General features: G+C 38.7%; 3 protein-coding genes and 2 pseudogenes across 5 annotated transcripts in view; 2 read left to right on the forward strand and 3 right to left on the reverse strand.

Moving 5' to 3' along the window:
* The window catches only part of LOC144666227 (uncharacterized), a 121,709-nt pseudogene that overhangs the window by 47,479 nt on the left and 56,881 nt on the right, over positions 1 to 17,349 (reverse strand). The gene's annotated exons all lie outside the window — the stretch shown is intronic.
* On the forward strand, positions 3,848 to 11,257 carry LOC144666603 (uncharacterized). The gene is made up of 14 exons (XM_078528008.1): positions 3,848 to 3,937; positions 4,530 to 4,764; positions 5,507 to 5,615; positions 5,933 to 6,036; positions 6,383 to 6,498; positions 6,705 to 6,781; positions 7,084 to 7,358; positions 7,456 to 7,604; positions 7,861 to 7,942; positions 8,169 to 8,323; positions 8,515 to 8,607; positions 8,826 to 9,042; positions 9,310 to 9,396; positions 9,861 to 11,257. Exons 1-14 carry the CDS (start codon positions 3,902 to 3,904, stop codon positions 11,255 to 11,257), a joined length of 3,132 nt encoding a protein of 1,043 aa, XP_078384134.1. The 5' UTR covers positions 3,848 to 3,901.
* Positions 12,526 to 13,870, reverse strand: LOC144666268 (uncharacterized). The gene is made up of 2 exons (XM_078527683.1): positions 13,588 to 13,870; positions 12,526 to 13,045 (listed from the first exon to the last, which is right to left on the reverse strand). Exons 1-2 carry the CDS (start codon positions 13,847 to 13,849, stop codon positions 12,561 to 12,563), a joined length of 747 nt encoding a protein of 248 aa, XP_078383809.1. The 5' UTR covers positions 13,850 to 13,870; the 3' UTR covers positions 12,526 to 12,560.
* LOC144666604 (cyclin-dependent kinase 2 homolog) lies at positions 14,081 to 15,173 on the forward strand. The gene has a single exon (XM_078528009.1). It carries the CDS (start codon positions 14,100 to 14,102, stop codon positions 15,171 to 15,173), a length of 1,074 nt encoding a protein of 357 aa, XP_078384135.1. The 5' UTR covers positions 14,081 to 14,099.
* Positions 16,749 to 17,349, reverse strand: part of LOC144666605 (uncharacterized) — a 19,476-nt pseudogene continuing 18,875 nt past the window's right edge. Inside the window, exons 13-14 of the transcript XR_013573216.1 lie at positions 17,049 to 17,177; positions 16,749 to 16,789 (exon numbers count right to left, since the gene is read on the reverse strand). The product of XR_013573216.1 is annotated as an uncharacterized LOC144666605 (transcript). The remainder of the gene's footprint in view (positions 16,790 to 17,048; positions 17,178 to 17,349) is intronic.

Consider the following 17,349-nt stretch of genomic DNA (forward strand, 5'->3'; position numbering starts at 1 on the left):
CCACTCATCGTTCCCGCTACTTTGCTTTTCGCATATGAAAACACGAAACATTGAAACAAACTGTTTTTCCAAAGAGAGCAAATATTAAGAAGAATTAAAGTGAACCATGGGCTCCTGAGTGAACTGAATTTAAACATTTGCCTCGGTAGCAGATATTTGGTTAATTCACATATTTGCTCCCTGGCAAATGTGAGCGTAATTGAGGCAAAATTATTTATTTGACACATGCGCACATCTATAACAAATGTACACGTTTGCTTGTATGGCAAATCCAAGAAAACTGACCGAAAAGTTACTTATTTGTATCTCGCGCAAATGTGATGTAAACCTAGTACAAACAATTTATTTTGCACAGTGTTTACTTGAATTTGCATTAAGTAGTAAACGTGTAATTTATACACAGAAGGCAAATGTTTAACAAATGAATATGAAAGTTGAAAATTTGCCTTGCGAGCAAAAGTGAGGTAAATAAGGAGCAAATGTCATCTTTGCGTCACATTTGCACAACAATTCATCAGATACAAACATTTGTGTTTACATGGACTTTACAACTTGAGCAAATTTAGTGCAAAGATAGATGCCCAAATTTGCATCATATTTGCTCAACTTTCAAACTTGAGTAAATCCATTTTTTCGTCCAGTGGATAACAGAGAAAACCAAAATTAAATTAAATTAATGAACTTTGTTTTATGAGGGTTATCACTTACTCTTTCGATTACTTTTCTTTTTTTATTCGTTGTTTCGTTCGTTCTTTTATGCCCTCGTTTATTCTTTGATTCATTCCCAACTCTTTCATTTACATTTTGTTTATTTACTCTTTCGTTCGTTCGTTTTGTTATTCATTCTTTGATTCATTCGTTCGTCCGTTGTTGGTTGCTTTGCTTATTCATAGATTTATTTATTCTGCATTTGTTCGTTCGTTCCTACAGGTGCTTCTTCCGAGCAAACCCCACCCCCCCCCCCCACACACACACACACACATCCTACCCCCACCCTCGAGGGAACGTATTGCTGTCAAGAGAAAGAGTGTCCCAGAGGCAGAGCTAGAGAATGAAGAAAGAGCAGAGATTATTCATCGGGTTGCTGAAGAAATTTCTGCTTCGTTAGCAGCAATGGAAGTAGAAGAGCAAGCTGTGTCAGAAGTGGAAAGCTGTTTAACCTACAAGAAGATGGCCTTGTGTTCCATGAACAAAGATCAACTCCGTGCAAAGCTTACACTGCCAAATCCGAAACGCATATGCCGTAAGTACGGCGTTCAGGACGTGTCTGGGGGCCGAAAGAAAGAGCCGTACGTCGACGCACTTTCCAGTTTCGTATCCACATGGCCATGTAACAGTCATGTAATTTGTTTAGAACATAGTGAATATTCTAGCGGTGAAGGATGTAGCTTTCAGGCAATAGAATATAGTAATCAACGAGTCTTATCTGACCTCTGGTAACATCATAATGTAGTTAAAGTAAATACCTTAACAACTTCTGGTATTGCAGCTATAAGGGACAGCCGTAGTTTAAAAGAATGCAACGCCTTTTCCAGTCTGTAATAAGTGTATCAGTATAAAAATAATCCTGCACAGTATTTTGGAGACGACCCAGAAAAGACGAGGTTTTTTTTTTAACTATTGTTGTTGTTGTTTAAGATTCAGCTAATAACAAAAACGGCGTAGCCTTTAACGAGGACAAGGACGTCGCTACGAAATATGCTAGTTTCTGACCGATGTATGCACCACTGTGTTTATTCTTGTGCTGCGTCTTAAATGCAGATGACAGTCATGACACTCATCGTCAGTAAAATAAAGGTTCAACTTCTGTGGTACGATTGTATCTGGCAATTATATTTTCGTTGTTATTTTGTCGCTGTAAAACCATCCACCTCTAATACCAGATGGACAGACAAAATCCCAAAGCTAAAAGAACCACGATATATACTAAACACACTTACATCCGGCGCAACACCATTTGTATTGCGTTACATCCGGTCAGCAGTCGTGTCTTCTTTAGTTCCAGTGTGTTCGTTTAGACAACATTTCAGCAATCGAGCTCGCGCTGCTCGATTTAAGCCACAAGTATCACTCTTTGTTGTTCTCACATGATACATTTGCTAAGTACAGTGATTTATATAGCTTTTTCGGTGGACTGTGCTTAACAGATTCGGTAATCGACGGCAGAAATCACAAACATTCTTCACGGATGTGTTTTTGCATGGCGGCCAGCTGTTGTTTATCGAGTCATGCGGATTAATGCAACATAATTTGTGGTCTGGAACGCAGACAAATGGATGTTAATGTGCCAAACTATTAGATTTGGCCTTTCTACTAGTTTCTGTGCTCAATTTGGTCAAGAACATGGAGGAGCGGAGGCGAAACCCGCACGACAATTCGAGACAAGTCGTCCTGAAGAAATTGCAAAAACTTGCCAGGTAGGCTTTTGTATTAATTTAGATTTCACCAAATTCGCGAGCCCAAAACCGTATTAGTCATATTTAAGTAAAATACCAGGTGAAAGAAAATATTTTAATGTTGACTTCATCTTTATTACGCCATTTTAGGCCAAATAGTGCGGCCCTCAAAATGGCCAATCTTGCAACTTTTTGTAATTTGCCTTGTATGTATTGAACGCCCATGGCGAAAATACATGACGAGCCGCGCTCAGGCTCACCACTAATTGGTTTGAATGACGGTTGCTAAGATTAATTTCCTGTTTTAATTTGCCTTTGGTCTGTTGCGTGTTATTCGGCGACAGATCTTGTTGTCAACGCTTGTCACTTACGATTATTTCGCCAGACGACACGAAACAGTTGTTACTTCCGCAACTGTCTGTTAATATGGTTAAATCAGTACTAGCCTGGGTAAATAAATTCGAGCGCGGTCTTTTCAAATTATTCCGCGAAGTTCAGAAGACACGAGTCATCATCCAATGGAGTATTTGCGCGTTTTTTCTCCGGCTCTTGATCGAGAAAAGCATTGGTACATATTTTATTCCAAATTACCTCTTTTAAAGCCTTCGAAGTTTTCGAAGCGAGTGGTATTTGCAAATTTTCCCGACGAGGTCAGAAGAATTAAAGCTTCCCTTCTGACGACCGAGGATGGCGAGCCTTTGTCTTCAGCAAGATGGTTTAGAAGCCAGTATAAAGCAAATTTAACGCAAGATCAGGAGGTTTGCCTTGTGACATCTTTTGGCCTTTATGTTGGAATGGTTGCTCATAAGAACACTTTGGAGGTAAGCAAGGAGTACGATTTTTTTCGCGCACTTCTAAATTCATTCTGCCTCGATGATGTGCGCGCCAAAACAGCCAAAATGCCCGCCAATTCCGATGTGGCGCCCGTGGGAGTTTCAGGTTCACCATCGCTGGAGTTCCCAACACCAACAACTGCAGCTCTAGGTTCCTTAAAGCAGCAGATTTGTCAGCAGGACAAGTTAATTGACAACTTGCAAAGGAACTTAGCAAGCTGCCGCGTGAAAATTCAAATGCTTGAAAGTCAGCTTCAAGACGAGCGGTCCGAGGAAAATAAATGCACTCAGCCATGGCCAGTCGCCCACGACGTCGAGTCAACTTTTAAGGATATTTTCGAGGATGACCAGCTTACAAAATCAGCAGTTAAAAAGAAAATAACTATCAGAGCAAGAAACATTTTTAAGGAGCTCAAAGACGTAGCTGGCAGACATCGTGAAAGCTTGTCATCCATTTTGGGGCATCTTGCATGCGGCGAAAACGACCCTGGAGCAAGGGATCTCCTTGGGGAGATCGCTGATCTTATTGTACAAGAAAAAGGTGTCAAGAAAGCCGTAAAGCTTATCCTTTCAGATAAAGTCTTTCAAACCTTTGTGGACTCAATGGTGGTTCCGGATTGGGTCTTGCTTTACTTTAAGATTAGTGCTCGTTTGCCCGATAACGCCTGGCAAATGCTGTTGAATTTGACAAAGCTCGGCGATACAAAGGTCAGTTAAAAATATTGTTTATGACAGAGGCACTTTAAGTTAGATTAATCATTTTTTATTTCAACTATGTCGGGTCATTTTGACTTGGTAATAAGAACAGAATTATTTTATTTATGCTTAAAATGCAAGGTTATATATATGTTGTCACAACATAAACAACTTGTGCCTAGTAAGAAATTAAACTGTATTTGTGCTAAATATTTTTAAACCTGTTCCACAGTCTTGAATGAAAATGCTGAGATACTTGCACCCACTTTTACATCAGAACCACCTAACTTTTTTGATATCGTTTTTTTCCCCTCTTATAAATTATTGAAAATATTATTTTCCTTAGTTGCAACTTTGACTGGGAGTCCCTTTAGTCTTTGAATTCATTCACAAAATATTGAGAAAGAAATATGTCTGTCATTAAAAATTGTTTATTTTTAAATATGATAAGATGCTCCAATGTCTTGTGTATATGTATGATAAATGTTGTACTGCGGTTTCCCTTTTTTTTTCAATTAAGCAAGGGTTACTGTTAAGTCAAGTTGAATACTCTTCTCTGTGCCATATATAAATTGTTTATTGTTGAATTTGTTGTTTTCTATAGAAAAGCGAAGATGCTTCAGTGTTGTTGACTAAGAATAAAATCAAGGCTATTCGGAGAGTGATATTCAAAGTGGTCAAAAAGTCATTTGGTGTGAAAAGTTTACCTGAACCTATAACTGGCAGCCAGGTGGACCTTTCCTCAGTTGTCACATGGATCATCAGGGAACAGCGGCTTCACAAAATGGACACTGAGAATATGGAGTTGAACATCAAACTTGATGGCAGACCATTTTGGGGTTTGTGTTTTTTAAATTTTTGACTTAAAGACAATCAGCTAAATCTAAGTATGAGGAGCTGCATTAAAAAAAACAGCTAGTGCTGATGTTGCATCCTTTAAAATAATATTGCCATTTATTTATATCTCAGCAAATTTGCAGAAACCTGGTCGCAAGGTTTTTGCTTGAACTCGGGCGAAAGCCAGCACCAATTTAAGCCTAGCCAGCAACCTTACTTGAGGGGGCTTGATGTCAGGGATGGTTTTGGCACCTTGCCCAGGCTCTGGGCTATCCCCTGGTGTCCAGCTGGTGAGTAGCCGTCAAAACTTGGGGTGAAGGGAAGGGGTCACTTTTGACTGCTGGGCCCCTTTGACTAAGTTTGTGTGAATTTTGAATGCCCTTCGTAGTCTGTAAATATTTTGAATGACACCAGTCCAGGGTTCCCTGTATAGAAGGTACCCTGCTGACCTGGCAGCTGACAGCTGGGCTCCTGAGCTGACAACCTTCTGGCCTGGGGGAAGGGCAAGGGACTTGTAGTGACCCAGCGGCAGGGTGTTTTGAGCGGCAGGTGCCAGGTTCTTGTAAAATCATAAGTATTCCTTTATTTAATTTTTTTCAATGAAAAATTGAAGTGAAATCAAATTATTGCAATAACTATGATGATGTTTACATGAGATTGTAAAAGATTATATATATATATATATATATATGTTTATAGTGGTCATTCACTTAGAAATAATCTTTATTTTATTCTGTTCTTCAGGCAAGGACCAAGTGATGATTGGTATTGTCCCCATTGGAAGCCCAAACCTTCCAGAACAGAGTGCCAAATCAGTTTACCCACTGGCCATAGCAAACTGCAAGGAAGACAGGTAATAAAAACAGGGAAAAAGGTTATCAGCTCCTATAGTTTATTTATTTTTTCTCAGTAGATCAGTAGTAGTAGTAGTAGTAGTAGTAGTAGTAGAAGTCTAAAGAAGCTAGTCACAACAGACGTGTGGCTCCTAAAAAAAAATAATAGAATCATTATTAACTAAATGTTATTAATTGTTTCAATGCTGTTATAGCCCCTTTTTAAATCATCTTGCATCATTCAAGGATTGACCAAATAACCATGTAAATATTGTTCAGGTTAATTACCAGTGGATGTATAACCAGATGTTTATATACCTTTTTATGGAATACATAGGAACAATATTCGTTGCCTGTTGAAAGATCTGAATAGACAAAAGGCCATTCTCAAGAATCATGGACTATGTGTAGATGGAAAGTTCTACAAGTTTAAATTCACAGGTCAGTAACAAGGGTTTAATAAGAGGATTGTTTTGACCATTGCAGTGCAACCCAAATGCTTTATTTTTACTAAAATAATTCTTATTTGATGTGATGACAAAAATGTCTTGGGTAAAAGATTTGTATATAATGCCTTACAGTTTAATCCTGGTTTCTAAAAACAGGGCTATTGAACCCGCTCCAATTGGGAGTACATTAGGCATGAGTGCATTAGGCCACTGCACCTCCCTTGAGAAACATATGGTTCCATCATATTTGTTTTATTAAATTAATTTATTATTTTTAACAGAAGTGAAAATAGAAAACTATATAATTTGACTTTTTAAATTTCTATTGCTTTTTATAGTTACGTTGGACTACAAGGCCCTTCTGCTTCTTGCTGTGAAAAAGGATGATGAAAATTTTAAATTAGCTGGAACAGGATTAGACGTTGAATTTTGCATATTCTGCACAGCCATACGGGTAGGTTATGATTTATATTTATTTTGTCATCTCAAAGGAATGGAGTGTTTCAAAATTAATGAACATCAAACTGCTGGTGCCTAGCTGTAATTTGAATATTGTTTATCAAGTGCAAATTTATTTTTTTTGACTTAAAGGGTGGCAAACTGAGAGGGTGGCTTTAGCTTAAAATCCTTTACACTAAATGTAATTAAACTCTGATTTAGAAATGCAGATGCCCCAATTCTGATTCCCATGAGACTTGTGTTACATGCTTCCAGGAAAGTAAAGGAAACATTGGAAAGTAAGTGAAACTGTATGATAAATGGTAGTTATTATTTTTCATTGATTTTATAATATTTAACACTTATTCTGTTTTTTTTTTAAAATAATTAATTAAACCCTGTTAATAACCCTTTTTTCATTCTAAATGACTCCAATCTATTGACACAGGCCAATAACTTAAGAAAAGCTCCAGGCCCTAATATTTAACACAAATCATAACACCACCATGCACCCAATATAAGGAATAATTATTTAATATAATCAACAAACATAAAGTAGAGGTTTAACTTATTACTGTTCTTTTATTTCCTTTCTTTTCAGCTGGAAGGGTATTCGTGATGACCTTGATTTTCTGTTAGAGGAGGAGTTGAGTGAAGTAAATTTATGTGCACTACACTGCGAGATGCGGAACACGGAGTGGGTCATTGGCTCTGTTGGATTGATGTCTTACCACTGCAATGCATTAAAGGAACTGAATGCTAAACTGTCAGAGCTTGGACCAGGGAACTTTAAAGACAGCTATGTTAAAATAAAGGAGAAGAAGAAACAAGAAACCTGCATTAATAGAAGTAACATAAAAGTCAGCTCTATGTCAGGTACGCAACATGAATTTATCGTTTGGTAGTGCTAATATAATGCCTCTTTTTAAGAACTTCATTTTCCAAGACTATTGTGAACTTTACCTTTTTCCAGGTCCAACTGAGAGAAAATTTCTTGGTAATATTGAAGATATAGTGAGAGCTGGACTACCATTTTCAAAAGTCAAGGATTATTACAGTGATCGAGAAATGGCAGAGAGCTTTCTTCTAAATAAGCTATCTTTTTGTGTTGAGGCCCAAAAGGTATGAATAATTTTTATATGCAATTCAGAAGCTACTGAATGACTCAGTTAATGAATTTAGTGGTTCAGTGAAATAAATTAATTCAATACTGTGACTATATATCTTGGGGATCTGTGCATTACATGATTATTTTGTTTGCATTTACATTTTAAGTGTGGCAAGCAATCAAGTTGACTGGTACTGAACAGAACATAAATCAGTTCTTAAAATTGGTCTCTTTTCCTAGTTTTGATATATATTAATGTTTGCATTATAGTATTTTTATGACATGCTCTCTGATGGATCTTTTGAACGTGATTATGGAACGCACCAAACAAAAGTGACCCTTAATAGATCAGGTAAGTAAAATCAAAGTAAAGAAATTACCTTTCTACGTCATAATAACGATGATCATGCTTAAACAACGGTTTTAAATAATAGAAAAGGATAAAACATCTTGATGTTTCAGTAATCTCATGACAACATAATCAAGGTTTTGAATGACAGAAAATATAAAAATAAATAAAAATACTATATGTTATTGTTATTGTTTTAAAGAAGTAATTAAATATGGTCCCTTTGCAGATGCTTTAGGTCAACATATTGCTGCCCAAGAATCATTTTGGCAACAAAAAGAGCAACTTATAGATGACGTTTTAACTGAGTGTGATGGGAATCCATTAAAAGATGACAGACTTTCTACTTTTGCAGCTGAGATTCACATTGAGCTAATGACATTGGTATGTAAGGAAATGTCTATTCTATCACTAAAATACATGTTCAAATGTAGTACTAATATGGGGTATATTAAAATCCCCAGTACAACTTAATTAAAATGTTATCCCGCTAGGTGAGGTGATCAGTTGGGGGGAGCTGTCCTGCTATGATTTTTGTCACTTAAATAAGCTTTACTCATTCTTGCTTCATGTAGATGGCTAAGCAGTGGAAAGAAATAGCCCTTGTTCTGCGTGACCGGCATTTTGATGAGAATGAAGACTCGGAAATTGACATTTTTGATGTTCAGGTAAGGTGACAATTGACATTTTGAATTAAAGATCAATATACTTTTGTTATATTGCCACCCTTTAGTTCACCTATCAAAACCCTTAACCACCCTGGCTACCATTTAATCTGTCTTGGTGCCCCTTTGTTTAACAATGCATTCATTTCTTCCTTGCATCCATTCTTATTTTGATCTGTTTTAAATATTTTTCCTGTTTCTTCTCATTTTTATTTCCATAGTGCAAGCACTGGGGGCTTGTCCTTAGGCACATCTTTGGAGTTACTCTGGGAACTGGTGATTATGGCCATCTAACCATAGAGCATGCACCTATGCTAATGCGTCGCTTTCGATCCCTGAACCGGTATTCTAATCAAGGTTTTGAGGCAGCCCATAAACTTCAAAGACAGCTTTATTCAAGGGCAACAAATCATGACTGTCTAATTCCAGCATCATCTTGTAAGTAAAATCCATATAATTAAATGTCAAGTAGAAAGGTTTAATTTTAATGCAATCCCCCCCCCCCCGGCCCCCCTTATACTTTCCTGTTTATTCCCAAGCTACATGGCAGTATAGTGCAGGGCAATTATATTTGGATTCACTTTACTTCTCCAACACGGTTTTGAACATGCCTTGACTTCCAGATTGACTGGAGATAAGCCTCTTTACGTTTACTTTCGATGCAGAAGTTTATAAGGTGTTATTAATTTTCTTTTTTCCCTATAGTGGAAGACATTTTAGTTCATAGTTACTGTGAACGACTTCTTTCAGTCCGATACGCATTCCGGGAAGCTAAGGAAGCTATCACATCAGGTCGGTGTTAGTACTGTGTCCATGTGCATGTGTACGTTAGACTAACGTATCGTCTTCTTGTTTTTCGTATCTATTGCTGAATCCCTCGACAGTCAATCACTAATTTGTATGTCTTGTACAATGTGTAAAGTGTTGACGGGCCTGCACGACTCCTGCGGTTCGCAAAGAGAACAGTGTCTGAAGCCTTTATAGTTTAGCTTCGATTAGCGTGTCTTTTAGGGATTTTCCTTTGCGATAAGATATTAGGGGAGGCTCCTTGAAAATATTTCTTAAATGTGGTTGGTTCTGTGTAAGGTGCCATTTCCCATGAGTATATTCTTATGGTTGGGCAACGCCCGGGGTGGTATTGCGTTACAAAGGGTAGTATTTTCTTACGTACTGTTATGTTTTTCGGTTCGTTCGTGTTTGAATGGTCAGTTTTTTGTTTTTAATTTTTTAAAATCCATTCTTATTTCAAAACGTAGGAAGAAGTTTCTATTACCGAGGTTGCGGGTGGAAAAAGAAAAATGTGCAGTGGACAGAGGAAGATAAGAAGTGGATTCACAAGATAAACGACCTGCTGGACATGATGCTTGGGTCAGATCATCTGATGTACGGGCAGACAGAGGACACCAAGTACTGTGTTGTTAAGCCTCAATCCATGCCGTCGTACGAGTACAATCACCAGAATTGGGAAGATCAGTTTAGTTTGGAGGAACAGGAAGAGTTACCTGCAAAGCCTTGCGAAACTCCCGAGCCTGCTAAAAAGATCCCGAAACTGTCTACCACACCCCCAGCTAAGCGCTCGTTGAAGATGAAGCAAGGAACATCGATGCAAAGGTCAACAGTGGTTAGAAGGTTTATTCAACTGCCTACCAGTACTCCAATCCGCGTCCCACGTGTTCCAGGGTGGGGTGGAACGTTTGGCAACGTGACGCTTACCAACACTTGTCCTATTGATAACTTACTTACCATTGTGTATCTTCGTTTGAAAGATGTACCGAAAACTTCAGAGAAACTCTCTACACTATCGGATCCTTGGGCCAAAGATTTGACAACTGTAGAGCGGTTGTTCGACCAGCACGAGTTTACCCAGGCCAAGGTAGAATGGTTGCGCCCTTTACCGCAGTTCGACTTCAGCGTGACGCGTGGAACGATTGATGTTTGGGGAAATGAGTTCGATCTTTTCTGGCAACGTTGCGAATCAATGCTTAAAACTGCTGCCAGGTCAACTTGTTCTTCGCAGCAATGCCCCAGGAAGGAAGAGCTCATTTCTACAAATGGAATTCACCTTACTGAGATTTCCACCCAAGGGTTGGCAGAATCCTACATCGAGGCAGCGATCAGAGAATGGCAACTGCCGGCTCCTAGACAGTGTGGAAAAGAATTCGCTCAACCACCACCTTCAACTGCCGATGCAATTCTTGGACCGCCACGCCTAAATCTATCCTCCGGCCAGATGTACCAGCCGTTTGTTTGCAATGGAGTTCGCACCTTCACCCAGAGAAAATTTTTTCCTGAGATGCCATTCGCTCTACCAATTTCTCTCCATCACTTTGCCACCAACGGCCTTATTACCGAGCCTCATCAACTACCAGATACCATTATTCTCCAAAACAAACAGTATGAATTAGGTGGGTGTACATTCTGGAATGGTCAACACTATAGTGGCTGCTTCAGATTCCAGTCGCAGTGGTTCCATTACGATGGGCTTCCCGAGAGCAGATCCCGAGGTTCCGGTGTTCTAGCTACATCTCTTAAAGCGATGAGATCACGTGGCTATGTGCTTTCATCATGCGTGTACTTTGAAGTTTACACAAAGAAAGGTGAGGCCTTAATTATTTTAATACCAATTTCTTATTCATCCACTAGGTTATCGTAATGCAAGGTAATACAGCTAGATTGTCTGGCCAGTGCAGCAATATTAGTATTGCAAATCTCAGGTGCATCTTCTTTACTGCCGCGAATGGTCTTTGCGATTGTTAAATTCTGAACGGGAGCTATAAATAACTTTCATTGTTTAGAGTTTCAGGCACGTGCTTTTATGTCGGGTGTGTCGCCTGATAAAAAGCAAGTGATCGGGTGAGTCGCCTTCGCTTAGTGCAAGGAAACTTTCTAAACCGTGTATAGTTTATTATGGCTCTTTTGATTGCGAGGAAACCTTTAAATTATCTCTTAGAAAGTATCGTTGTTTGGTATGTTTATTGTTTGGTATGTTTATTTTTACATGCCTGTTGCACTGAGTTCTCTCGCAGAGCATAGGTTGTATAACCACGGCCAAAGTTCTACTGCACGTGCTTTTCTGGGTGTGTCGCCTGAGAAAGGCAAGCGATCGGGTGAGTCGCCTTCGCTTAGTGCAAGGAAACTTGGTATGTGTGTATTTTGTAGGTGAAAAGGCTTTTATAATGAAGAAATCTTAAACTGTTTTTTTTTTCGCAATTTATTTGGATGGGGCAGAGTAATTTTTCTTTTTAACAGTACACTCTTACATTTATAATTTGCTTAGTTGAGAAATACAGGTGATGTAGCTACGTTCTGCACGTGCTTTTCTGGGTGTGTCGCCTGAGAAAGGCAAGCGATCGGGTGAGTCGCCTTCGCTTAGTGTATGAATGTTCATGAATAAAGCTAATATTCATTAGAAGAAACATATTCTATGCAACATGTGCAGGTTTAAAATATTCAATTTGTTGTTATACTAACTTTTTTTCTTTTTGTTTGTTTGTTTGTTTGTTTTTTGTTTTGTTTTTTGTTTATACACAGGATGAAACAGGAGACTCAACAGATTTTTGTTGAAGGTGCAGAACATCCAGCCCAAATGTTACAGATGTCAGAATTAAAATTTTAGTTTCGTCTTCCCTGGAAAAAGGGTGACCTTTACCCAACCGCCCCACCCCTACCTTTGTCATTGCGCCTAATATTCTACCCCCATTTATTTAAGTTCAAAACCCAATTGATAACTGCGTCTTGCGGCTGTGGTCAATCATTATTTAATACCCCGACAATCAACATACTGAAAAGAAAAGACGCGTACATTGAAAATTCCACCAGTTACAAGCCATTTTTAACCTTCTTAAAACTATTTTTTCGGTGTAATCGTAATCTTCCAGTATTGATAAATGTGCAAACATTGCAAACATTGCACCGAAAAGATAAAAAAGAATTACGCGTAGTTGCTTAACTGAATGTCATACTAAAGCCTTTTGTACATATAAACGTAGTTGAAATTTTCCGCATGCGGAACTCTGGAGAATATTTGGCCACCAAATCAACTCCAACTCGCGTGTCGCCCTTCCTTCCTTTTCCTTACACACGACCTTGCTCATGGAGGTTGGACGTTTCTGTAGGCTGTTTAGAAAACCTGCCAAACCCGATGATCTGGCCATCGCTTTCCTCTCCTCCAGAGATCCACCTTTGGGAATACTTTGTAGACCAGAAAACGTTTCCTCTGTTTTAAGTTGCATTCCTTCGTTCTGATTTAAGATTTCCCTCATCCATTGAATATTGTACATTTTGTATGATATTTTGATGGTACTGGACCTGTAGGGAAGTTTCCGATGGGGCTGGAATGAAACGGAATGAGGTCCGAATTCTGCGTGTCCGTGTAGTTCGTAGAGAAGATGCTGAAATAAATCACTAGGACAAAATGCATCTTCAAGACGAACCCATTTACCTGTAGTATAAAAGTAAAATAATGGTGATTTTTTGAGCATCGAAGTCGCCTTGCAATTGCCTCACTTTAATTTCGTTAGGAAAGTGTTCTGTATAATTTTAGCTCACGCTAAACACTGTTTGGTCCTAGTTCCATAGACAAATAATTAATTTTCTCTTGTAACTAATTATACAAAACCAAAGCTGTCGTATCGGTAAACTATATAAAAGAATGCAACATCAAATAGTAGAAGAAACGTAGCGTCACGTTTAGTAAGAACCGCGGACTGAATTTTATAGGCAGTTTTCTTTTGAGAATCTTGAATTTGAAGCCAAATCAAATCCACGTGCATTTTCCTTTCAATATTTAGGTACGTTTCTGTATTTTATTCGGAACAGGAAAATACCCAATCAAAATTTGGGGGCCTGGGGACGAAAATAATGTGACTCAATAGTATATTGTGACAACGATTCAGTCGGAAAAACTGGTAAAAGTAGTGTGGCAGTATCGGCCGTCATAGTCACAGTAGTCAATACAAGCAGTATAACTAATTTTTAACTTACCTGGCAAAGCAGGGTGAAGGGCTTCTCCTACGCGCTCGGTTAAAGACGCGATCCAGGATTTGTATAGTTCAAGCCTCGCAGGGCTGATCTTTTTCGCTTCAGGGAGTGTGACTGTCTCTTCTGAACTGTCGTAAAAATCCAGGCGCCTCCCATCGAGAGTCAGTCCGTGTTTAGTTAAGCCGTGCTTTATGGTTGTCCTTGAGGACTTGAAGCGGCGGTGACAAGATGGACATTTCACATCGCAAGTAAATCGGTTTTTCATGATTTTCCAATTTCTAAGCCAAAACTCATGTATCGTCGACGTACAGATGCTGGGACAATTGAGCCTTGTAAATTGTCTATCAACAGCACACTGGGCAGCAGCAGTAATAGTTTAAAATATGCGAAATCTTTAAACTCGTGACTGATGAAATAATCCCCTTTATAATATAATATAATCCCCCTTTACTAGTCAGTGATTAGTATTTTGTGGTTCGCAATCAATTGTCTTTCACAAAAACTATAAAGGAAAAATGGATCAGGAAAAAAAACAAGGCATTAAAAGAGAAAGGCACACTAAAGAGGATCGGAAAAAGTATAAAAAACAAAGGAAACTCAAAAAGAAACAAGCTAAAAAGGCTTCGGTAGTAGAAAAGTCTGCCGCCGCTGTTGCTGTTGAATCACCAACAATGCCGAAAGCCAATAATTTTTCGAGGGCCCGCACAATGGTAAAAATGGCAGTGGGTAGGAATCCGCGTTCGACTTTCTTGACACCATATCTTCGATCAGCCGTTCTTCCCAGTAGGATAAGCAACAAGGGTACGCTAGGACCAGTGCGCCACCAGCCGAAGATCACAGTGCCAGAATTATCTCGCTCCATGCTCTCGTCTCCTGACGAGAAAGAAATCGTACTCGGGGAAGGAACATATGGTGTAACGCGCCTTATGTACTTTAACGGCAATTTTCCAGTGGCTGTTAAAGAATTTAAAATGAATAACGTTTATGAAGTCAAAAAGGAGGCAGGAATTATTTCTGAACTTCAAAAAGAACATCACCCAAACTTGCCCTACGTTTTAGGCGTTTGTATGAAAGAGAAACCATACTTAATGGTATCTCAATTTTATGGTAAGGCCAAGAAGTCCTTTTCTTTACTGAAGGCAATTGAATACGGTATAATCGAATTCGATCATATCGAAAGAATTTTTAAGCAAATTGTGGATGCTATTCGCTGCCTTCACGAAGCCGGTTGGCTACACAACGATATAAAAGAGAACAATGTACTAATGCATCGAACGCCGCAAGAGTGGAAACCAGTTGTAATCGATTTTGGCAAAAGTAGACCACGCTCTAATCCAAAGCGGTATGAACTAACAGAGGTTCAGAAGAAATTTTACAAAAGTAAATATCCGTGGATTGCCCCTGAGCTTATTGGTGGTACGCACACACAGTCTCCAGCCAGTGACATTTTCTCTTTGGGATTTCTGTTGCAAAAAATGTTGGGCAAGTTTGTCCGACGTAATGATTGTTTAGAGAGCGTCAGTAACAAATGTCTCGCCCGCGCTCTGCATGTTAGAATATCCCTTAAGCAGCTTATAGTTGAACTATGAGCTTATTTTATCTTAAAAAGACAAAAAGCGTGCGTGTATTTAATTTTATCTTTAAGCGCTCTTGTAAAAATAAAAATTGAATTTGATTTATATTGTATCTGGTATGGCCTATACTACGTTATTTTGCGGCAGGGTGCTATCGGTGCTATACTGAATTTTTCAGTGGAGAAGTTTTGAAACCTTTTTGAATACATTTGACGACTTGTATCAGCATGGGACTTTTTGTCTCGTCGGCGTATGTTTCAGTTAATAAGCCGTTGACAGATTAAGTCGATAAACGTGTTAGTGACTATCACGAAAAGATGTTCATATTTCAAGATGGATGTGGGTTTTATCTGTCAGCAGTGTACGCGCCAGTGAATTCAAACAAAAGCGTCCAGGTCAGATGGGGGACGAATTTTCCCCCATATTTCAGTTGCTAAGGCTCGCGGCTCGCCATGAACTTTCCCCCAAAATATTTTATAATATTTAGAAACTACAATAACCGTTTTAATTCTGCTTCTAATTTGGTTTCAAGAAATTGAGCACTTTGCGAGAAATTTCGAAATTGGTCGTGCTTGATTTTCCCACTTGTCAAAAAGGCCGACAGACACTAGGATAAAGCGACAGTTTTTTCCTTGTTTATAAATCGCAAAATAATTTTACGATAATTTTTATAAACTAAAGAATGCCTCTATTTTGTGCTGGGATTTCGTTTGATTTGGTTTACACATATTAAAGAACTAGACTCGTATATTTTTATATTTTGAGAGTGATTTCTTAGCTCAAAACACGAACCTGAGGCTTGCATGACCAACTGCGGTTGCCATGGCAACAATAGATCTATCAATCAAAATATGCTTGTTTTTGTTCATCCCCCAAGGTAACCTACCTACACACCAAAAATGAAGGGGAGTTTCAATATTTAATTTCCAAGTTTGATTCACTTTCTCAAAGAAGTGTTCTTAAGGCATTCTGGCTTGTAGAAATTGCGTACGGTTATAGATGCATTCTCAGCAGTTTAAAGAGGTAAGTAAAGCAAGAATAATGCAAGTGCACTTATAAACTGTTTTTATCAGGTGGGACATAGTCCTTAGTGGTGGTGAACTGTATTTGCAACCGAATAGTTCGTGTTTGGTACATAAAAAAGACATAACAAAGTAGGGGGGTCCTGAGGCATACTCTAACGTGCAAATTTAAATTTTTAGAACCCCAGAAGTTCAAATTTAAGCCAACTCCCCCATTGAAGCTATATTTTTTGCCCTGCCCCCTGCCCTCTACACCATATCCCACCAGCACCCTCCCCCCTTCCCAACCCTATAAAAAATGAACGGTTTAATAGGAACCTAGAGGTTAAGGTTGTCTTTGCTGGAGCTATAACCTGGGATAGAGAGTCCCCGTTTTTGGAATTCCCTGGACTCTGGTTTAAATAACCACGACAGAGAAGCCTATGACAGTTTTCAGTGTTAAACAAATTGAGATTTTGATTCAATTTAAGAAAGAAATATACGAAGTAAACTGTCGCCGTTTACTGCTCTCCAAGAAACTATAATTCAAATTGCCGAATTACGAACTGTACAAGTTTAAAGTCCACAATCAGTATTCAGACCATTTTCTGTCATTTCCATCAATCTCAGCTGTACAAATGCAGATGAAATAAGACATGCACGGTATTGCAACAAACAGTACTAACATTACAGCTATGAGGAATGCTTATCCATTCATCTATATCAAATAAAACAAGACAAATTCGACCAAAGCAGAGCATACTTTAAACAAACTGTTATGAGTACCCTAAATTCTTTAAAATGTAAGTTTGCAATGATCTGATTTGTGTATAGTCATCTGACCGTAAACGTACTAGGAAAATTGTAGTTTAAAAAATGACGTACTTACCCAAAACAGTGCATTTTTTGCCGTCTCCTTTAAATCCAGGTTTACAGGTACAGTTGTAAGAACCCATTGTGTTATTGCAAATCGCATTGAAATCGCAGCCATGAGAGTTGGTAGTACATTCGTCGACATCTAAAATAACAGCAAAAATGTGACTTGTTTAAAAACAGTCCAACTTCATTTTGCTGGCGAGCAGCAAAATGGCCGTACAAAAACATGCGACCTGGTAGGTGTCAGTCCCACGCGTTATCCCATGCTCATTTTGTTTTCTTATAGATCGTGGAGCGGCTACTCTCTCAAAGTC

This window comes from Oculina patagonica, chromosome 9 (genome assembly GCF_052425735.1).
Source record: "Oculina patagonica isolate OP01 chromosome 9, crgOcupat, whole genome shotgun sequence".
In the NCBI taxonomy this organism is placed as follows: Eukaryota; Metazoa; Cnidaria; class Anthozoa; order Scleractinia; family Oculinidae; genus Oculina; species Oculina patagonica.

Bases quoted from the DNA above. Each gene is read 5' to 3' on its own strand.
- LOC144666268 (XM_078527683.1), bottom strand. From the start codon at position 13,849: ATGAAAAACCGATTTACTTGCGATGTGAAATGTCCATCTTGTCACCGC. The intron at 13,046-13,587 runs GTAAGTTAAAAA...TTTATACTACAG, and splicing joins CCTTCACCCTGCTTTGCCAG to GTAAATGGGTTCGTCTTGAA.
- LOC144666603 (XM_078528008.1), top strand. From the start codon at position 3,902: ATGCTGTTGAATTTGACAAAGCTCGGCGATACAAAG. The intron at 6,499-6,704 runs GTAGGTTATGAT...ACTCTGATTTAG, and splicing joins TATTCTGCACAGCCATACGG to AAATGCAGATGCCCCAATTC. The intron at 8,324-8,514 runs GTATGTAAGGAA...TGCTTCATGTAG, and splicing joins ACATTGAGCTAATGACATTG to ATGGCTAAGCAGTGGAAAGA.
- LOC144666604 (XM_078528009.1), top strand. From the start codon at position 14,100: ATGGATCAGGAAAAAAAACAAGGCATTAAAAGAGAAAGGCACACTAAA.